This window comes from Microdochium trichocladiopsis (assembly GCF_020744255.1).
Source record: "Microdochium trichocladiopsis strain MPI-CAGE-CH-0230 chromosome Unknown B0I36scaffold_3, whole genome shotgun sequence".
In the NCBI taxonomy this organism is placed as follows: Eukaryota; Fungi; Ascomycota; class Sordariomycetes; order Xylariales; family Microdochiaceae; genus Microdochium; species Microdochium trichocladiopsis.
The window spans coordinates 2,264,963-2,283,147 of NW_025763546.1; the positions used below are offsets into that span (position 1 = coordinate 2,264,963).

Here is an 18,185-nt window from a genome sequence, read left to right on the forward strand (position 1 = left end):
ATTCTCGACATCTTGGGATACTTCGAGTCTGACGTAATTTCGGAACAAGACGCCCATTGCTTCGACCCAACAATAAGTCGCCAGAATGGCGGACGACAGGCGGAGATCTGTGAGCCTCGAGGCGCCCGAAAGAAAAGGCACTGAAGACCCAGGTGCTCGTGCTCTTGGTAAGTTGTATATAACCCACGCTGCTGTGCGGATCCGCGGTGTACTGATATCATACTGTAGAGGACAGCTCCGACTCCGAGGACCACTTCTCAGACGCCCAATCCGCCCAAGAAAGCAATAGAGCAACCTCACCAATCCCAAGGACTCGTGTCGAGAGGGTAGACGATGAACCATCGTACGGTGAAGTGCCAGGAACTGAAGCGTACGAGAAGCGCACAGAGGACGCTGAACCAGACGAGATTGCGGTCGTTCCCGATACAAAGCTCGAGGCAGAAAACTCTCCAAGGTCACCGGCCACTCCAGGGGACCGACCGATTCCGAAGACGGTCGTGGACGAGTCCGAGGACGCCCCAAACTCAAAGACACACCACTTCCATGATGACCTCCACCAGGCGGATGCGGCACCAGATCTTGTGCGGAAACCAGACGGCACTGCGGCAGTCAACCCCGTGCCATCCTCCCTAGAGACCGAAGGAACAACAAGTGGTACGACCAAAGACTCCTAAGCTGCCCTACCGCGATTGACCATTCTCCGCGTAGGTGAAACGACCCCTCCTGAGGTGTCGGGAGAACCCTCCCGGCCAAAAAGTCCTGGCGGTGTGCACAATCTCACGAACTTTGATGACGAAGATGATGATGACGATGGTGACGAAGACGAAGATGAAGAAGACGTGGAGGCAGACGATGTCGACGACTTTGGGGATGACTTCGATGATTTCGAAGAGGGTGATGGAGATCAAGATGGAGATGATTTTGGGGATTTCGACGACAATTTCCAGCAGGCGGACACCAATACTGCAGACGTCTCAATACCGGCTCAGCCTGCTGTGTCGGCACCTTCTTTTGTAAGTTCTCCAGGCTCGAAACACCGCGTTCTTGGCTGATTTCTAATTTGGCGGTTTTCATGTAGCCTATTCTCGATCTCGACGGACTTGATTCTGAGGAGATAATCAGTGCTACGGAACCGTATCTGGATGCGTTGTATCCGCCAGACCTATCAGACCTTCCGCAACTCGCATCCCCGCCAAAGGAAAACCCAATATTCTTCAATTCGCGGAGTGCTTCCTTATGGTCACAACTGGCTGCGCCACCGCCACTTCAGCCTCCTGACTGGATCAGATCAAACATACGAAGGCTGTTCCTGGTTTCGCTTGGAGTTCCTGTCGACCTGGACGAGATTCTTCCTGCCTCAAAGCAGAAGAAGCTGGTTCTCCCATCGTTACACAAAGTTTCCTCAAATGGCTCGTTACGAACTTCAACAGACAGCAGGTCCTTGTCCCGAGTCCGCAAGACCGATGCGAACGACTCCAGCGTCTCTGTGGATTCCAAGGGCAAAGAGAAGCTCAAGACAAGCTCCAAGAAGAAAAAGGGAGTGCCAGAAAGTCCAGAACTGGACCTCGTATCTGCCAAGCAATTATGCTCGACGACAGAGGAGGCTTTGACCGGCATGACGGACGATGAATTACAGAAGCATATGAAGGGACTCAAAGACTTGGAAACGCTTGCCAACGAAGTTCTCGAGTACTGGAAAAAGAAGACAGACGAAAAGCTCGGGGACCGGGAGGCTTTTGAAGGGGTGATAGAAAATCTTGTGGCACATGCTCGAAAGACAAGGAAATAGGCATGATCTCAATTAGATGATACTCAGCTCTTGGTTTCTTAGACCACTTTCTTCAGACCTATCATGGCACCAGGATGTGATTCCCTGCCTGTCCATCCGGACTTGACTCTCTTCAAACGAGTACACCAGATGGATGCCAAGCTGATACTATGAACATGAACAGCGACTGACTGCTAACATAGATTCAACGTACTTCTTGCGCCAGATGTTCTTTAGCCCCGAAGACAAAGCCTTTCTCCGAGTTTTCCTCCTTGGAACGTACAGCAAGCGCCCTCACCTTCTTCCCGACGAAGCAGATGCGGACGCAGAACCACCCAAAGAGAGCCCCAGGCTCACCTTGAAGGTCCACCCTCCCTTTTTCTCGCCAGTAGATCCACCCCTCGAGACACTCTGACTACTATCTCGTCTGGCAGCTTGCTGTTGCTGCTGCTGCTGGTGTGATGAAACAGACGCTGCTCGGGCCTGGTTTCCTTGCTTATTGTTACTGCTGTTATTGCTCACACCGTCCTCATCATCAACGACGGCGGCCGTAAAGAGCACCTTCAACCACAGACTACAGTCCAGACACTCGACCATGAGCACGCCCTCGTCCTCATTCTCCTCGAGGTTGTGCTCCTTGAAGCGGTACCCGCGGGGGTTCCCGCACCGGCACGCGCGGAAGTACAGGCCCTTGCGCTCGTCAAAGTCCACGTCGTCCAGGTCCACGACCTCCAGCCCTGTCTGGAACGAGCGGGTGGCGGAAAAGGTTGCGCTGTGCGTGAACTGCTGCTGCCTTGACGTCGTGGACGACGACGAGTTCGAGACGAGCAGAGACCGGTTGTACTCGGCCCGCTTCTTGGTGTCTGATAGTGTGGTGTATGCTTCCTGGATCTGATCTACTGTATATGTCACCTTTGGAGGCGATGAACCCTTTTTGGTCGTTTTGCTGCTGCTGCTGCTGCTGCTGGCGGTAGTCTCTCCATCTTCGCCATTTGGTTGTCTTGTACTGGTCTTGTCTGGGTGGTGCTGGAGCAGGGCGCGGTGATATGCTTTCTTGACCACCTTGGACTGTGCCGTTGATGTCTGACCCTCCAAGTGCTTTGGCGTCAGGGATAAAATCTCATAAAGCGTGGGCTGCTTTGCGTTTGGTGGAGCCATTTTGAGAGGCGGGAGTCCCGTGGATTGTGTCTCCTCCGGTCTTGCAAGCACTGATCTGAGGAATTTTGACGATAGTGTTGTTGCCGTTGATTTTGAGTGTGACTGTGAGCATCTATGAGATCACAGGCCTGGAACTGACAGGGGCCTGACCGATGTGGTCGTGGTTGGCCATTGGGAAAACCGGTTTTGCGGGCTCAATGGTTTCAACGGGGGACCGGGCTGACTCGCTTAGTCACGTGAGCACCATGTTGCTGCAACGCAATGGGGGCGAACGACTCTTTGTAGTTCCCCTGCGGCAAGGCACCAGCGAAGCTGCTGATGAAGTCGGTCCAGCTGCGTGCTGCTTTAAATCAAAGAAAGGTGTGTGGTGATGCGGCCCTGGAGGCCATCCTGGTGTGGGAAAGCTGGGTTACGCCTCTGATAATTTAGGCCCACAGCCCGAGACTACTGCACAGGGACTTGCATGAACCGGGCTACGAATTCGAGCGTGTGCTTGGAAAGGTACGGCATTTGATATTGCTCAACTTTGGTACACGGTGATACAGATATTTGGTACATATGGTTTGACAAGACACGAGAAAATCCAATGCAGGTCGATTCACCTGGGATACTTGCTCCATCTCGCCTTTCCAATCTGCAGTGGTGGTTTAACTGGTTAGCATCGATCATGATCCTGCGCGCATCCAGGAGGTTATCTCTCAGACGTACCTTGCGCCACTCCCGTACGAGTTTCGGCATGCCCAGCATGGCCGTTCTCCTTTTCTCCATCCTGTAGTAACCATTGTCAGTATCCATATCGTGCACCAAGCCAGCGTCGTCTGGGGAGGCGGCCGAGCCATGCTGGGAGAGACCACATACTTTGCCGCCAGCATTCTCTCGTGGAGATGACCCTTGACACGTTGCCCAACACCAGTACCACGGACACGTAAGCCGAGTTCGACTCTGTGCCGTAACCTCTCCTCGGTGCCCTTTGAAGTGAACGGTAGGAGCTCCTCTACGCCTTGCTCTCTCGCGAGCTTCACGAGCTCAGCCTGCCGCCGCAGCGAGTACTCGGGATCGTGCCATTTGCCGGTGATCGGGTGCTTGTGTGGGAGGAACGGGTTCGGTGTCGCGCCGTCCTTGATTGTGTTTGTGCTTGTCGTCTTGGGGAGGATCTGAGAGGGCGGGTATTTGGCGAGGAAGCGCTGCAGGCGCGGATGCAGCTGCTTGGCAAGCTCGACGTATCTGGAGGCCGGCGCGGCCATCGTTGGTCTTCTCTGAATGGTGCTGTTCTTGTTCGCTGGAAGGGTGGGAGCTTTGCTTGTTGTTATCCGCGTGGTGCGCCGACGATTCGAGTTCTAGAAATTGAGCAGAGCATTCAACCCACTCGACAACTGCGCAGGGGTGGACCTTTTCCGCTGGCGCAGGAAGGAGCGTCCCCACAAAGCCGGTCCCGGGCCAGGGCTGAGGCGTACCTCTGATCAACGTATGTAGTGAATAGCAGTGGTGACCGTGTTTAATATTGCACGCGAGTTCGGAGTCATCTCCATTTGTAACACGGACCCTACGCGTCGGAATATCTGAGGGCTCTACAAATATAGAAAATTATGGCCAAACAGCCAGCGTGCAGAAGCTTGTACCTACCGCCCAGCGAGGTAACAAGTAATTGTGGGGCCATGGCCATGTGTGGTTCGTCGCGGAAAGCAGGCATGCCAGCAACCTCTCTGCAGCCAGTTCAAAATCTCGACCAGGCCAGCGATTCTCCTTTGCAAGCACAGCGTTTCGACCCCAGTTCTCTTGCATCAAGTTTGTGACCAGCATATACCCAACCCACCATGGCGCCTGGTGCCATCACCGCGGGCTTCAAACCAAAGTTCATTCCCAAGGCCGAACGCGAGCGTCTTGCGAAACAAAAACAGGAGGAGGAGGAAAAGAAGAAGCTAGCACTTCAAGATACCAAACAGAACGACACACGCAACGGACGTAGTACACGAGACCCTCGCGATCGCGATGTGCGCGTTCCTACTGGGCCCAAGGCTATGCGCCAGGATGGGCACGACAGGTCGCGTAACGATGGCTACCGAGACGAGCGCCGTGGAGACTATCGGAACGGCAACAGCATGAACAACGGAAACAACCATACCAAGACAAATACCAAACGGCCGCCGCCCGAGGACCGAGACGAGACGCTCCTGCGAGAACGATACATGGGACCGGACCTGAGTCAAAGTACTTTCTCAGCCACCAAGAAGCGGAAGCGCACCAAAAAGGAGGAGTTCAAATTCGATTGGGACAATCAGGAGGATACGACAGGCGACCTTGCCCTCGACGACGAAGCCCAGAACGAAGCCAACATACACAAGCGGGCCAGGGCGATCAGAGAAGAAGAGCCTGACCCAGAACGTGGCGAGGCCCTTGCGCGGCAGCTCATCGAAGGCTACTACCGTGCTCGTGACCTGGCCGAAGATGCGAGGAGGCAGCGGGAAAGGGCCAACGAGGTCAAGCAAAAGGTCTTTAGCAAACGCTGGACGGAGAAGACGCTGGAAGAAATGCAAGCCCGGGATTGGCGCATTCTCAGGGAGGACTTCGACATATCCACGAAAGGTGGCAACGTGCCTCATCCTCTTCGCAACTGGAGAGAGTCAAGCTTGCCGTCGAAACTGCTGTCTGTCATTGACGAACTTGGATATGCGGAGCCATCGCCCATCCAGCGCGCCACGATCCCTATTGCGCTCGAAGCACGTGATCTTATTGGTGTGGCCGTCACAGGTTCAGGAAAGACAGCAGCATTCCTCCTTCCCCTCCTGGACTACATTTCCAAATTGCCACCTCTGACGGAATTCACAAAGAACGACGGCCCCTATGCGTTGATCATCGCACCAACAAGAGAGTTGGCGCAACAGATTGCCCTTGCTGCGGAGCAATTCTCCAAACCCTTTGGCTTCAACGTGGTTACACTTATCGGTGGTCATCAGCTGGAAGAGCAGGTTTATGCCATGCGCAATGGAGCAGAAATCATTGTGGCCACTCCTGGTCGTCTCGTTGATTGTCTCGAGCGTCGTGTGCTGGTCTTGTCACAATGTCATTATGTCATCATGGACGAGGCCGACCGAATGGTGGAGATGGGTTTCGAAGAGCCATTGAGAAAAGTACTAGACGCCCTTCCTGCCACGGATGAAAGGCCCGATATGGATATCGATGGCGCTCAGTTCCATTCGCATAACTCATTTGGCACCTCCCGCACGAGGAGAACCATGATGTTTACGGCGACAATGCCGCCAGCCGTGGAACGCATCGCAAAGACCTATCTTCGCTCGCCAGTAATCGTCACTATCGGTACCCAGGGCGAGGCTGTCGATACAGTCGAGCAACGAGTCGAGTTCGTGCAAGGCGAACGCGCACGCCAGGACCGCATCCTCAACATTCTGCACAGCGGTGAGTTCCCCGCGCCAGCCATCGTCTTCGTCAACATGAAGCAGAACTGTGAGGCTGTCGCAAAAGAGGTCCGTCGTTCCGGGTTTACAGTCGTCACTCTGCACGGCAACAAGACACAAGAGCAGCGTGAGACGGCCCTTCAGGCCTTGCGTAACGGTACAGCCAAGGTCTTGGTGGCTACCGACCTTGCTGGTCGTGGTATTGATGTGCCAGATGTGTCGCTGGTCGTGAACTTCAACATGGCCACGTCTATTGAGAGCTACACCCATCGTATCGGTCGCACTGGTCGTGCAGGCAAGAAGGGTGTAGCCATCACATTCCTTGGCAACGAGGATGCTCCGGTCTTGTACGATCTCAAGCAAATGATCTCAAAGAGTCCTGTGTCCAAGGTACCAGACGCCCTACGGCAGCATGAAGCTGCCAAGCAGAAGCCTACCAAAGGACGAGGAGATTAGACTGATAGATAGTCTTCAAATGTCAATTCCTGGCAGTGTACAAACAGAAAACACCCAGTTGTAGCAGTACGTGGGCACTTCAAACGCTTTGGGAGACTGTGAAATGCTGCTCTAAGTCCTCGCCGCCCGGCAGGCTCTTGACCAAATGCGTGCCTCTGATCCATGCTGTGCTCCATGATTGGCCGAGGAGCAATTGAGACCCTGCATTTGGCCGGCACCGGGGGCCAACGCTTGGCGATCGGGACCAGTCACCGCCTGCCCGTCGCGATTAGAAACGTGCAAAGGACAAAGATTTCCCTGGCCGCGCACTTCCCACGGCATTGTCTCGACAGATGCTGCACGGCCTTGACAACCCTCGCCGGGACACCAGAGTCGCATGTTATTGTGGCTATTGTACTATACTGTATCATTTCTCATCGCCATTGCTTATTGCTTCTACGACCCGTTTGACGACACCACGAAGCGACAGAAACAGGCCCCTGTTTCCTACTTGGATTTCTGACACAGTTGACTCCGAGTGGTCACTGTACCACGATTGTACACCCCCACCTGGTCATCGAAAGGTGCCGCTCATTTGGCACAGACGGGCCTCAGGCCGTTGTATTATCCTCGAGTTCGACTGGCTGGTATTTATTCCGAGCTGTACTTTGGACGCTACCTCAAAGGGTTCTGAGCAGAGCCTCGAGCTGTCCCAGCATGTCTGCCTTTCGATCTGCCCCTCGTCTTTGCCGCCACAGGCTTGCTAGTCCGTTTCAATTGCCGGCTTCCCCAGTTTATCGGAGCTTCCACGCGCTGAGCCAGCTGTCCCGGATCCAGGCAGCCACCTCACCTTACGAGTTCGTACCCATCATTCCACTAACCTGCAACTCCACAGCCCTGCCTGACCTTCCTCATGAGCTCCCCCGCCCCCACTCCCAGACCTTCCTAAACCAGGTGGCCAGCCAGCAACACGACAGCTGACTTTGCACTTACACTACGCCAGGTCAAGTCCTCATCGACTGACTCCCGCCACTCTCGTCCCACGAAATCCCCTTCAGCAATTGTCTCTGTCTTTTCAATCTTCAGAGACCAAACTTAGTACCCGCACATTCAAGCGACACTGCTCGTACCGACGACACAACATGTGCCGATTCGCAGGTGGTCTTGAGCAGACCGGCGGTGCCAACCCCGACCCGAAGGCCCAGCGCGAGCTCCTTCCCACCAATGTCGTCCCAAAGCACTACGATGTGACGCTCGAGCCCAACTTTGAGAAGTTCACGTTTGAAGGCACTGCCATCATCGACTTTGATGTCCAGGAGGACTCCAAGTCTATCGCTCTCCACACCCTGGAGCTCGACATCCACAGCGCACACATCAAGTCTGGTGAAAGCATTGTCACGTAAGTCCGCTAGCCGTACACAGATCCAGCCGAGGTCGCATCTCCAAAGCTAATGATTTGGCTTCAATTGCAGATCATCTTCAGCCATCACCTACGACGAGCCGAAGCAAGTCTCCACGATCGAACTGAAGGATGTCGTCCCCAAGGGCAAGTGCCAGTTGGAGGTCAAGTTCACTGGCCAGCTGAACGACAAGATGGCTGGTTTCTACCGCTCCACATATAAGAAGCCAGACGGCTCTGAGGGCATCCTCGCCACGACCCAGATGGAAGCCAACGACTGCCGCAGAGCGTTCCCCTGCTTCGACGAGCCGTCTCACAAGGCTACCTTTGGCATCACCCTGATTGCTGACAAGCACTTGACCTGCTTGAGCAACATGGATGTTGCGTCCGAGTCAGAGATCAAGTCCGAGGTTACCGGAACGACAAAGAAGGTTGTCAAGTTCAACCCAACGCCGCTGATGTCGACTTATCTGTGTGCCTTCATCGTGGGCGAACTCAACTACATCGAGACCAACGCCTTCCGTGTACCCATCAGAGTCTACGCACCGGCCAGCTCGGATATCGAGCATGGGCGTTTCTCTCTGGAGCTTGCTGCCAGGACTTTGAAGTACTACGAGCAGCAGTTCGGACACGACTTTCCCCTTCCCAAAATGGACATGGTTGCCATTCCCGACTTTGCTGCTGGTGCCATGGAGAACTGGGGCCTCATCACTTACCGTGTCGTTGATCTCATGCTCGATGAGAAGGCTAGCGGTGCTGCCACCAAGGAGCGCGTGGCCGAGGTTGTCCAGCACGAGCTCGCCCACCAGTGGTTCGGTAACTTGGTTACCATGGACTGGTGGGAGGGTCTTTGGCTTAACGAGGGTTTCGCCACCTTGATGAGCTGGTTGAGTAAGTGTTACCTGTCTTGTAAAGCAGTGTGTTGAATTCAATACTGACCACACGTGCAGGCTGCAACCATTTCTGGCCTGAGTGGAAGGTGTGGGAGAGCTACGTCACGGACAACCTCCAAAGTGCTTTGGCATTGGACTCGCTCCGCAGCAGTCACCCAATTGAAGTACCGGTCAAGCGCGCAAGCGAAGTCGACCAGATCTTCGATGCCATTTCCTACTCGAAGGGCTCTTGTGTGCTGCGCATGATCTCCACGTACCTTGGCGAGGATATATTCCTGGAAGGTGTCCGCAGATACATCAAGAAGCACGCATACGGCAACACCCAGACAGAAGACCTCTGGCAGGCGCTGGAGGATGCTAGTGGCAAGCCCGTCAGAGAGATCATGTCTATCTGGACCAAGAATGTCGGTTACCCTGTCGTACAGGTTACTGAGAATGCAGGGGACAACACGATTCACGTCAAGCAGAACCGCTTCCTGCGCACTGGTGATGTGAAGCCAGAGGAGGACACTGTCCTCTACCCGGTCTTCCTTGGATTGCGTACTCAGGATGGCATTGACGAGACCGTCACTCTTAGCAAGAGGGAAGACAACTTCAAGGTCAAGGACACCGATTTCTTCAAGCTCAACGCCAACCACACGAGCATTTACCGGACATCGTACTCTCCCGAGCGTCTAGCTAAGCTTGGCCAGGCTGCCAAGGACGGTCGCCTCACTGTGGAGGACCGAGCTGGTATGATTGCCGATGCTGGTGCTCTTGCCACATCTGGTTACCAGAAGACTTCAGGAGTACTCAACCTGCTCAAGGGATTTGACAGTGAGGAATCTTTTGTTGTGTGGAGCGAGATCATTGGCAGGGTCGCCGCGGTCCAGGGCGCGTGGATCTTCGAGGACGCGGCGGTCAGGGACGGCATCGAATCGTTCTTGAAGGACATTAGTAGCAAGCGTGCGCACCAGATCGGATGGGAGTTTTCGGAGAAGGACGGCCACATTGAGCAGCAGTTCAAGGCCATGCTGTTTGGTGCTGCCGGCATGGCAGGAGACAAGCAGATCATTGCTGCCGCCAAGGACATGTTCAACAAGTTCATGGCCGGGGACAGGTCCGCCATCCACCCCAACATCCGTGGCAGCGTCTTCGGCATGGCGCTAAAGTACGGCGGCAAGGAGGAGGTGAGTTTGTTCACTCCGGAACGTGCCGATTAGTCGCAAGCTTGTGCTAACAATATTGCAGTACGACCACGTCCTCAATTTCTTCCGCAGCAGCTCCAACAGCGACGAGCGCAACACAGCTATGCGGTCGCTCGGTCGCGCCCGCGACCCCGAGCTCATCAAGCGGACACTTGAGCTGTCCCTGAGTGGCGAGGTGAAGAACCAGGACCTGTACCTGCCCATTGCCGGCCTCCGAAGCCACGCAGAGGGCATCACTGCACTGTTCGAATGGCTGCAGGAGCAGTGGCCTGAGCTTCACAAGAGACTCAATGGCAACCCGAACATGCTGGGATCGATGGTGACGATATGCACGGCTGGCTTCACGCGGGCGGAGCAACTGGAGCAGGTTGAGGCTTTCTTCAAGGACATTGACACCAAGTCGTTTGACCAGGCGTTGGCGCAGAGCAAGGACTCGATCCGCAGCAAGATCTCGTGGATTGAGCGTGACGGCAAGGACGTGGCTGACTGGGTTGACGCCAACGGCTACCGGGCGAACCTGTAGAAGGTCAGATGATGTAGCTCACCAATGAAAAGAGACAGTAAATACACGGATTTGGATATCACTCCGGGTTTCCCAAGTAGTTCGCTGACAATACTGCGAGTATCTGCCAGGCAGAACCGCAAGTCGGCTGACGGGATGATGGCCGGCGCCGGCGGTGCGAGAGATTGGCCGTCTCCGGTGGTGCGAGAGAATTGCTGATGCGGGCGACTGTCAGTGTGTATGTGTTTGGCTGCAGCAACCTCGGCTCAAAGGCTGTGCTGAAGGTAGGGATGGTGAGCACCCAGGCGGGGACTGCTGTACCCACACGCCAGGATGACCTACCTCGGGAGTGGAGGGGCTTCTCCAGGCGAGTTTGGGGTAACTTAAGCGGCGCCTGCAGCAGCACTAACCGGGCAGGGGCCTCAGGCGCCGGCGCGGAATGACGCCGTCGTCACCGTGGGGAAGCTGCGAGCTTGCCCGCCTTGCTCTTGCTTCAACGACCTTGTACATGATGGCCAGGGTCGTCCAACAAAGTACTTTTATCCTTCCTCCTCTCCAGATCTGAAGCCTGGGTGGTCGACTTCTGGCTCACCACAACACCAAACCTTAGCTCCGATCTACAGGACCAGAGCATTCGACTGCACAGGATGTCGAGACGTCTGACCATCAAGAAGATCGAGGGCAAGCCTGGGGCTGTCTTCTACCCGTAAGTCTTTCATTCCTCCATGACTGACCACTCTTTTACCCCCAAACAAAACCTCAATCTCACTGTGTTGTGTCTCTCTATCCATAGTCTCCAGCTCAATGACGTTCCCAAGCCAGAGCCTGGTCCGAATGAGGTCCTTGTCAAGATCCACGCCGCCGCTCTAAACCACCGCGACTTCTTCCAGCGCCAGCACTTGTACCCAGGCATCTCATTCGAGAATCCAATCCTCGCGGACGGCAGCGGCACCGTGGTTGCTGTCGGCGCCGACGTCTCGGCTTCCACCAAGGCCCTGCTCAACAAGCCTGTCATCCTCACTCCCTCGCGCGGCTGGGCCGCGCACCCAGACGGCCCCGAGGACTATTACAAGTTCTCCGTCATTGGCGGCAGCGTTGCGTACCCCTTTGGCTGCGGGCAGGACTACATGGCCGTCCACGAGTCCGAGGTTGAGCCGCAGCCCGAGCACCTCTCTGCGCACGAGGCCGCGGCCCTCCCGCTCGTCGGGCTCACGGGCTGGCGCGCATTCGTAACCAAGTCCGGCAACGCCGTCCCGGGCCGCAACATTCTGGTCACTGGCATCGGCGGCGGCGTCGCGCTGCAGGTCCTCCAGTTCGCCGTCGCAAAGGGCTGCTCCGTCTACGTGACCTCGGGCGACCCGGCCAAGCTCGAAAAGGCCAAAAAGCTTGGCGCGGCCGGTGGTGTGAGCTACCGCGACAAGGACTGGGACAAGCAGCTCCTCAAACAGCTCCCCAAGTCGCGCCCTTATATCGACGCCATCATCGACGGCGCTGGCGGCGACGTGGTCAACCGCGCCGTGCGCCTGCTCAAGCCCGGTGGCGTGGTCAGCTGCTATGGCATGACGACGGGGCCCAAGATGCCGTGGACCATGTCGGCCGTGCTCAAGAATGTCGAGCTCAAAGGCAGCACGATGGGCAGCAGGGCAGAGTTTGCCGAGATGGTCGCGTTCGTCGCCGAGAGGAAAATTGTGCCCGTCGTCAGCCGCGTGGTAAAAGGTCTGGATAACCTAGGCGAGATTGATGGCCTTTTCAAGGAGATGGGCGAGGGCAAGCAGTTTGGTAAACTGGTCATTGAGATCTCCAAGCCTGGCGAGACTGCGAAACTTTGAGGTCCGGCCCGCCCAAAACTACGGTACCAGGAGTGAGGGGACAGGAGGTAGGATACTTCTTTGACTGGTAATCAGTGTTTGTTTGTTCTGACACCAAAAGGAATCTAGCTAGCCAGCTGTTTCTTTCGGAATCTCGCCAGACACGCATGCTTGGCTGGAATGCGATAATTGAGTCCTCCGTAACTCTCACGCACATGGCTCTGTATGCGCCCCGTCATCTGATTTGCTTGTGTGGTTCATTTTTGACATGCAATGTAACCTGTCAAATTGTTATAGCTCTTAACGCCTTGCAGCTCGAGTGTGTGTGGCCTCTCTGTTCTCAAACTTGTCTGAAGACTTTCATGCACGCCATGAGACGCCTGTATCCTACACACACGATGATCATCCAAAAGCTCAAGTGTAGGCAGGCTTAGCAAAGACTGGAGAGAAACTGGCCAAGGGAGGTCATGAATTCATCATCAAGCCGGTAGAAAGTGCCAAAGTAAGGGCTCGAGTATTGGTACACAGCAGGAACCGCCCTCCTCGCGTCATCATGACTTGTCGTCTGTCTCTACCGCCGCAGCCTCCTGGCTGTCACCGCTGCCGCCATTCTTCGCTCCGAGCCCAATGCTAATGGATATCTTCTTCGCCGTGGCCCCTTGAGCTGGTCCTCCTCCTCCTCCTCCTCCTCCTCCTCCATCTCGTCCGTTTGTGGCGCCCGGTTTCTTCTTGCGTGTCGAGCTATGCGTACTCGACGCGTTCGAGCTCGCCGAGGAGCTGTTTCTGCGCTTGTGCTGTATCAGCTGTGACAGGTCCTCCTCCTGGTCTTCTTCCCGCCTTCGCTTCTCTGACAGCCGTTCGAGCGGTGGCTGTGCGGCGCCTTCGCTAGCGGCTTTGGCACCTTCCTCCCTCGGATCAACACCTTCCGCCTTGTCTTCGTCTGCGGACAAGGCCCCTGCATCTGCATTGTCGTCAAGATCTTCGTCCGAGGCATAGTCCACCAGTGGCTTAGCGAGAGGAGTTTCGCCGTTCTCGCTCCTCAATGGAACGTCGTCGTCGTCGTCAGATGCGCCCCAGTACTCGTCCTCAGTAATGTTTGTCGCCAGTTGCTCCCCCATTAGCTCGTGACGGGTCATGCCTGTCGGATTGGAATACCGCGCCATTTGCGGGGATTCGCTGTCCGTCCTCACTGGCTTATCCATGCCCTCTTTGTTGATGAAGCGCACGCCATAGACCTGAAATGTTTCAATAAACAGCAGCTTCTCGATCCTCGGCGCATATGCTTTGACGATGATCCTGCTCGTGGTCTTCATGTCGTCTTTCCTAATGACATCAAAGAATTCCAGGCAGGCTGAAGTGAGCAGGTTGTCGCGAGGCAGCAAAGCCTCGAGAAGATCAAAAAGTGCTCCAATCGCGTTAGATTTGATCAAGTGCTGAAGATAGAACTCGTCCGGCACCACAACCAGCTGCCGCAGGAACCGAATGGCAACTATCAAATTCGTGTTAGCAGGCGTATCATGCACTCCATGGCGGGCGCGAAACAATGTCAAACTTACCCAGCTTCAAAAACTTCTCCTGTGCGCCAAGCAGCTGCGTGATCCGCGGTATCATATCGTGTCTCAGAATGAGATTCCGGCATCGGTACGGATGCTGCCGGACGAAGAAACATAATATCTCAACGAGGCATGTAAACATGGCCGCCTGCTGCACGGTGAAGGACATGTCTGTCCTGTCGCGCAGATTCATGATCGGCTGGAAAAGCCGGGTAGCCGACGTCTCGAAGAAGATGTGAAGAAAACGCTCCTGCTGCGGGTCGTGCCCTGGAGGCAATCTGCTAGCTGTGCGGGGGAGGAATTCGCCATTGGACTTGGCAAAAGCCTCAGGCTGCATGGGAGGCCCTTGGTCAAGCAATACTTTAAGAGCGTCAGAAATCTGAGATTTGACCCCAAGATCGACCTCGACCAGAAGCAGGTCGATCAAGGACTCGGTCAAGGGCGGCTGCTTCTCGTGCATCTGACGGTAAATCGTCATCCGGATCATTTGGGGGTCATGGTCAATCATCGATACGAGGATGTCGGTCGCGCCCACGCGGACAGACACGTCGCTGTGTCGTAGGCCAAAGTTGATGACTTGGAGCAGGCCGTGGGCAATGAAATTGTTGTACAACGTCTGGCGTGAAGGCGGCTGCAGGTTCTTCGCGATTGCGCAGCATTGTTGGATGAAGAGAACTGCTTCCTTTTTCCGCCGGGGTTCTTGCTGTGCTGGTGATTTGAAGATGCTGAAAAGCTCGTTGAGGAAACTGCCGTTTGACTGCAAGTGCTGCACAATATCGACTTGATTGAAGAAGATGAGCGAGTTGAGCACGGAAAACGTGTTGTCGTCGAGTATGCGGGCTAACACGACGTCCTTCAGATATTGCAACCGGTAGGTCTGGTGGATCTTGGTGAGGATTGTCGTGTCCTCGATGCGTACAACCTCCTTGAAACGACCCTCTCCCTCAAGCCACTGCCGGTGATTAGCCTTGTGGCTCGGGAAGTCTGGATCGTATTCGAGGGCTCCGACAACGCCAATGACACATTCGTCCGAAACCGCACGCTCTATAATGCTAGTGTCGTTGAGAAGAATGATGATCTTCATGATGTTACAAAGGCGATGAAGGTCGTTGAGCGCCTCGAGGTCTTCGGCTTCGCTGACCAACGGGATCAGCTTGCTGATGTAGTCTTCCGAAATGACGAACTTTGTCAGTGCATCGCGCCCGTTGGCACTTCCGCTCATGATACGCATCTGCGACTCGATTTCGGGCAGGTTGGGGAATGATGCTGGGGGTAGTGAAATCGAATTGACCATGTCCATGGCAAGTTCGTCTGAGAGGCTGTCATCTTGACCGTGTCCTCCGTGATAGCCCTGCTGGACGCTGTTGATAAATTTCCTGCATAAGACGTTAGCATCTTTTGCCGTTGCACCGACAGCGCATGACTCGGCTCAAATGCTTTACCATATCAATGCACAGCCCTCCGACTCCTGGAAACTAAGGGCCATGTCAACACCATTTGACGGCTCGGTCCATACAATCAAGGTTTCTACAATGCCACAAGGTCAGCATGAGGATGTACAAGGACCATGCACCATAGTGAATGGGGATCCTGCGCATTTTCGACTCGACGTTGCGTACCCTGCTGCTTGTGAAAACCGTCCTCCTTGCAAATTCGCGTTTCCAGAAGGACGCGATCGGGTTCCTCCTCAGACTCGACAATGACTCGAGGCTCACGCTGTGAGCCATCTTCCATCTAAGGGTTGGTCAGCATGGTCAGCAAGCCTTTCTCTATCATTGTGTGCGCGCTTTCCAACACGACACGCGTGACAAGCTGGAGCAGGGGACGCCGAGGTGGCACAACGCAAGCCAAGCCGCGCCGGCGCGCGAGGCAGGAAGAAACTAACTGTGTCAAACTCTGCGGTACAGAACCCGGTGCCACGATCGAACCAGTCATTGTGACGCAGCTCATAGACCTTGACCCGTTTTCTGTCCGTCGACGGATGCGGCACCTGTTGTGCCGCCATCGCCAGCGGCTCGGCAGAGCGAAGGTCAGTCGCCAGGCGCGTATGGTGCTGGAGGAGATCTGGCGCAAGATCAAAGTGTTGTTGAAGGGAGAGTTCTGTGTCGGCCTGGCTGAGAAGCGTGAGCGCAGCCACCTTGATCGATTTTGCTGGGCGCGCGCTAGACGCTGTGCGCGCACGCGACAGAATCTGATGGGAGTCGGGACGTCGGCCGTTGTCGCTATCAAAGCGATTGCAGCAATGCGCTCGAGCGCATCGACTGTCTGGGGACGGGTGCGTGCCGGAGCCGCAGCGGTGGCGGGCAGGACGGATGCCAGGGGCGCTGGGCGATGGTCGGGCGACAGAGGCGGTGGTGGACAGTGGTGGAGGAGGACGATGGACGAGGGACCACCGCGGCGGCGGCGGCGGCGGCGATGGATGCGCTCTACGAGGGTCGGGTCGGGCAGGCGCTGCACCAGGAGCCAGGCTAGGCTGTAGAGAGGCGGGCGGTGGGTCTGCTTTGGGGCCAGGCGTGGGCAACTCAGCGTGACGTGAGAACTCTAGCAGCAACCAAGGATGGGGCCCGGCGCCGCGGCAGGCAAGGGTCTCCGGCCAGATCAAGCGCTTCCAAGTGCCACACAGACCTGCTGGCGGGTGTGGATGCTGGGCCGATTAGTCAGGATACGGCAGGGTATCGTCGTTGCCCGAAGGCGGCCCCACGGTTTCCTGCTGCGACAATCCCGAAAAGAGGATGTGGAGAGAGGTTGCGAGCCTCTGCTGCTGCTGGGACGACAAGCAGAGAGTCCTAAATGGTAAGCAGTGGTTTGGGACACGTGCACGACGAGGCACCCAGTCCGGCGAGTGGTAGAGAGAGACGTCGGCCTCGGAGATGAAAGTTATGGCTTGTGGGACGATCGCAAGATGCCTTGCTGACGGCGCCTGATTGAATCCACGAGCTAGCGAAGTCGGAGCGGAAGCCTGTTTGCAAGATGTTTAATGCAGAAGTGATGACCAGCGGAGGAGGAAGCGGCCGTTCTGGTGGACTATGACAAAAGCGAGTATTGATGTGAGTGCTCGTCGCATGGTCAGGCAGCAAGGCAGAACCCCGACATGAGAGAGCCGGCACTAAAAGTGTTTGGACACGGGCGACGGGCTCAGAACAGCATTCGAGCAGTGGTGGACTGGGGGGGAGGTAGTGAGAACCATTGCACGAGTTTGTGCAACGAGTCACCGTCACTGTCTGTAAAGAAGGTCGCCAGTGAGCCTGCGCCCTGTTGCGTCATCCGCGTTTTGGCAACTGCACGCACTGCACTTGAGCACTGCACCGCCCTGCCTGGCCACGAAACCGGCAAGTGCCGGCGCGAGAGGATCGCCCTCCGTCTCATTTCCGTGCCAGGCTTGTACACCAAGAGCTACCTGACGCTGCACGTCGTCCTCCTCGCTGCCCACGAGCCTCGAGCATGCTGCACAGAGGTACTAAATTATAGCTAGATGGACCCTGGGAAAGATCAAGGTTAGCCTCTTGGCCGTCGTCTCTGCCTGACGGCGACCACCTGCCTGGGCAACCTTGAAGGAGCTGCCGCTGCCAGGCAGGGGTTTTCTAGCTAGCGCCGCCAACGGCCGTCGCTAGCGCAGGGTTGCCCCCCCGAAGCCCCCACCGGTGCTGCTGCAAGGCAGTCCCTGACGTCCATGGATGCCTTCCATGTCTTCCCCCCAATAGGGCTCACGGCGTGGAGATCGAAAAGTGGCGGCCACGCGCTGCTGCTGCCAATCGCTGTATCGTGACACCACACACAACGCTCGAATCCGCGCGCCCACGGCATCTCCTCTCCTGTCTCAGTTACCCCAGATCCTGCAGTCCAGAAGCCTGCCCCTCTCCTCGCATGTCCCGTGCCCCGCTCCGGGCGCGCGGGCGTCCCAGCCAAGACAACAAATCTGGCTTGTTGTTGGGCATTCGCGCAGTCCGCATACAGCCTGGCCCGGAATGACGCGAGTCTCTCAACACGTCCTTGTCGAGTTTTCAATGAGCCAGTGCAGTAAACCACCCCGCTATAGAATACCTACGTCAGCAGAGTGAAACCCGCCGCA

General features: G+C 55.9%; 7 protein-coding genes across 7 annotated transcripts; 4 read left to right on the forward strand and 3 right to left on the reverse strand.

The window, feature by feature from the left end:
• Nucleotides 1-85: 85 nt before the first annotated feature.
• Nucleotides 86-1,789, forward strand: B0I36DRAFT_360652 (uncharacterized protein; the record flags this gene model as incomplete). Its single annotated transcript, XM_046158348.1, has 4 exons — nt 86-167; nt 229-654; nt 709-1,013; nt 1,079-1,789. The coding sequence occupies 4 exons, from the start codon at nt 86-88 to the stop codon at nt 1,787-1,789; spliced, it is 1,524 nt and encodes a 507-aa protein (XP_046015351.1).
• On the reverse strand, nt 1,789-3,341 carry B0I36DRAFT_317983 (uncharacterized protein). Its single transcript, XM_046153228.1, has one exon. The coding sequence runs from the start codon at nt 2,924-2,926 to the stop codon at nt 2,063-2,065; it is 864 nt and encodes a 287-aa protein (XP_046015352.1). The 5' UTR covers nt 2,927-3,341; the 3' UTR covers nt 1,789-2,062.
• B0I36DRAFT_317984 (uncharacterized protein) lies at nt 3,342-4,512 on the reverse strand. The gene is made up of 3 exons (XM_046153229.1): nt 3,785-4,512; nt 3,635-3,695; nt 3,342-3,560 (listed from the first exon to the last, which is right to left on the reverse strand). Exons 1-3 carry the CDS (start codon nt 4,168-4,170, stop codon nt 3,525-3,527), a joined length of 483 nt encoding a protein of 160 aa, XP_046015353.1. The 5' UTR covers nt 4,171-4,512; the 3' UTR covers nt 3,342-3,524.
• Nucleotides 4,513-4,641: 129 nt separating this feature from the next.
• Nucleotides 4,642-6,864, forward strand: B0I36DRAFT_317988 (Pre-mRNA-splicing ATP-dependent RNA helicase PRP28). The gene has a single exon (XM_046153230.1). It carries the CDS (start codon nt 4,741-4,743, stop codon nt 6,793-6,795), a length of 2,055 nt encoding a protein of 684 aa, XP_046015354.1. The 5' UTR covers nt 4,642-4,740; the 3' UTR covers nt 6,796-6,864.
• Nucleotides 6,865-7,656: 792 nt separating this feature from the next.
• On the forward strand, nt 7,657-10,837 carry B0I36DRAFT_317990 (peptidase family M1-domain-containing protein). The gene is made up of 4 exons (XM_046153231.1): nt 7,657-8,173; nt 8,247-9,064; nt 9,124-10,235; nt 10,297-10,837. The coding sequence occupies exons 1-4, from the start codon at nt 7,917-7,919 to the stop codon at nt 10,774-10,776; spliced, it is 2,667 nt and encodes an 888-aa protein (XP_046015355.1). The 5' UTR covers nt 7,657-7,916; the 3' UTR covers nt 10,777-10,837.
• Nucleotides 10,838-11,402: 565 nt separating this feature from the next.
• On the forward strand, nt 11,403-12,584 carry B0I36DRAFT_372844 (zinc-binding dehydrogenase; the record flags this gene model as incomplete). The annotated part of the gene is made up of 2 exons (XM_046160148.1): nt 11,403-11,461; nt 11,549-12,584. 2 exons carry the CDS (start codon nt 11,403-11,405, stop codon nt 12,582-12,584), a joined length of 1,095 nt encoding a protein of 364 aa, XP_046015356.1.
• Nucleotides 12,585-13,114: 530 nt separating this feature from the next.
• B0I36DRAFT_285526 (component of IIS longevity pathway SMK-1-domain-containing protein) lies at nt 13,115-16,595 on the reverse strand (the record flags this gene model as incomplete). The annotated part of the gene is made up of 6 exons (XM_046151588.1): nt 16,002-16,595; nt 15,736-15,850; nt 15,559-15,643; nt 14,120-15,492; nt 13,754-14,052; nt 13,115-13,648 (listed from the first exon to the last, which is right to left on the reverse strand). The coding sequence occupies exons 1-6, from the start codon at nt 16,119-16,121 to the stop codon at nt 13,115-13,117; spliced, it is 2,526 nt and encodes an 841-aa protein (XP_046015357.1). The 5' UTR covers nt 16,122-16,595.
• Between the last annotated feature and the right edge of the window lie 1,590 nt (nt 16,596-18,185).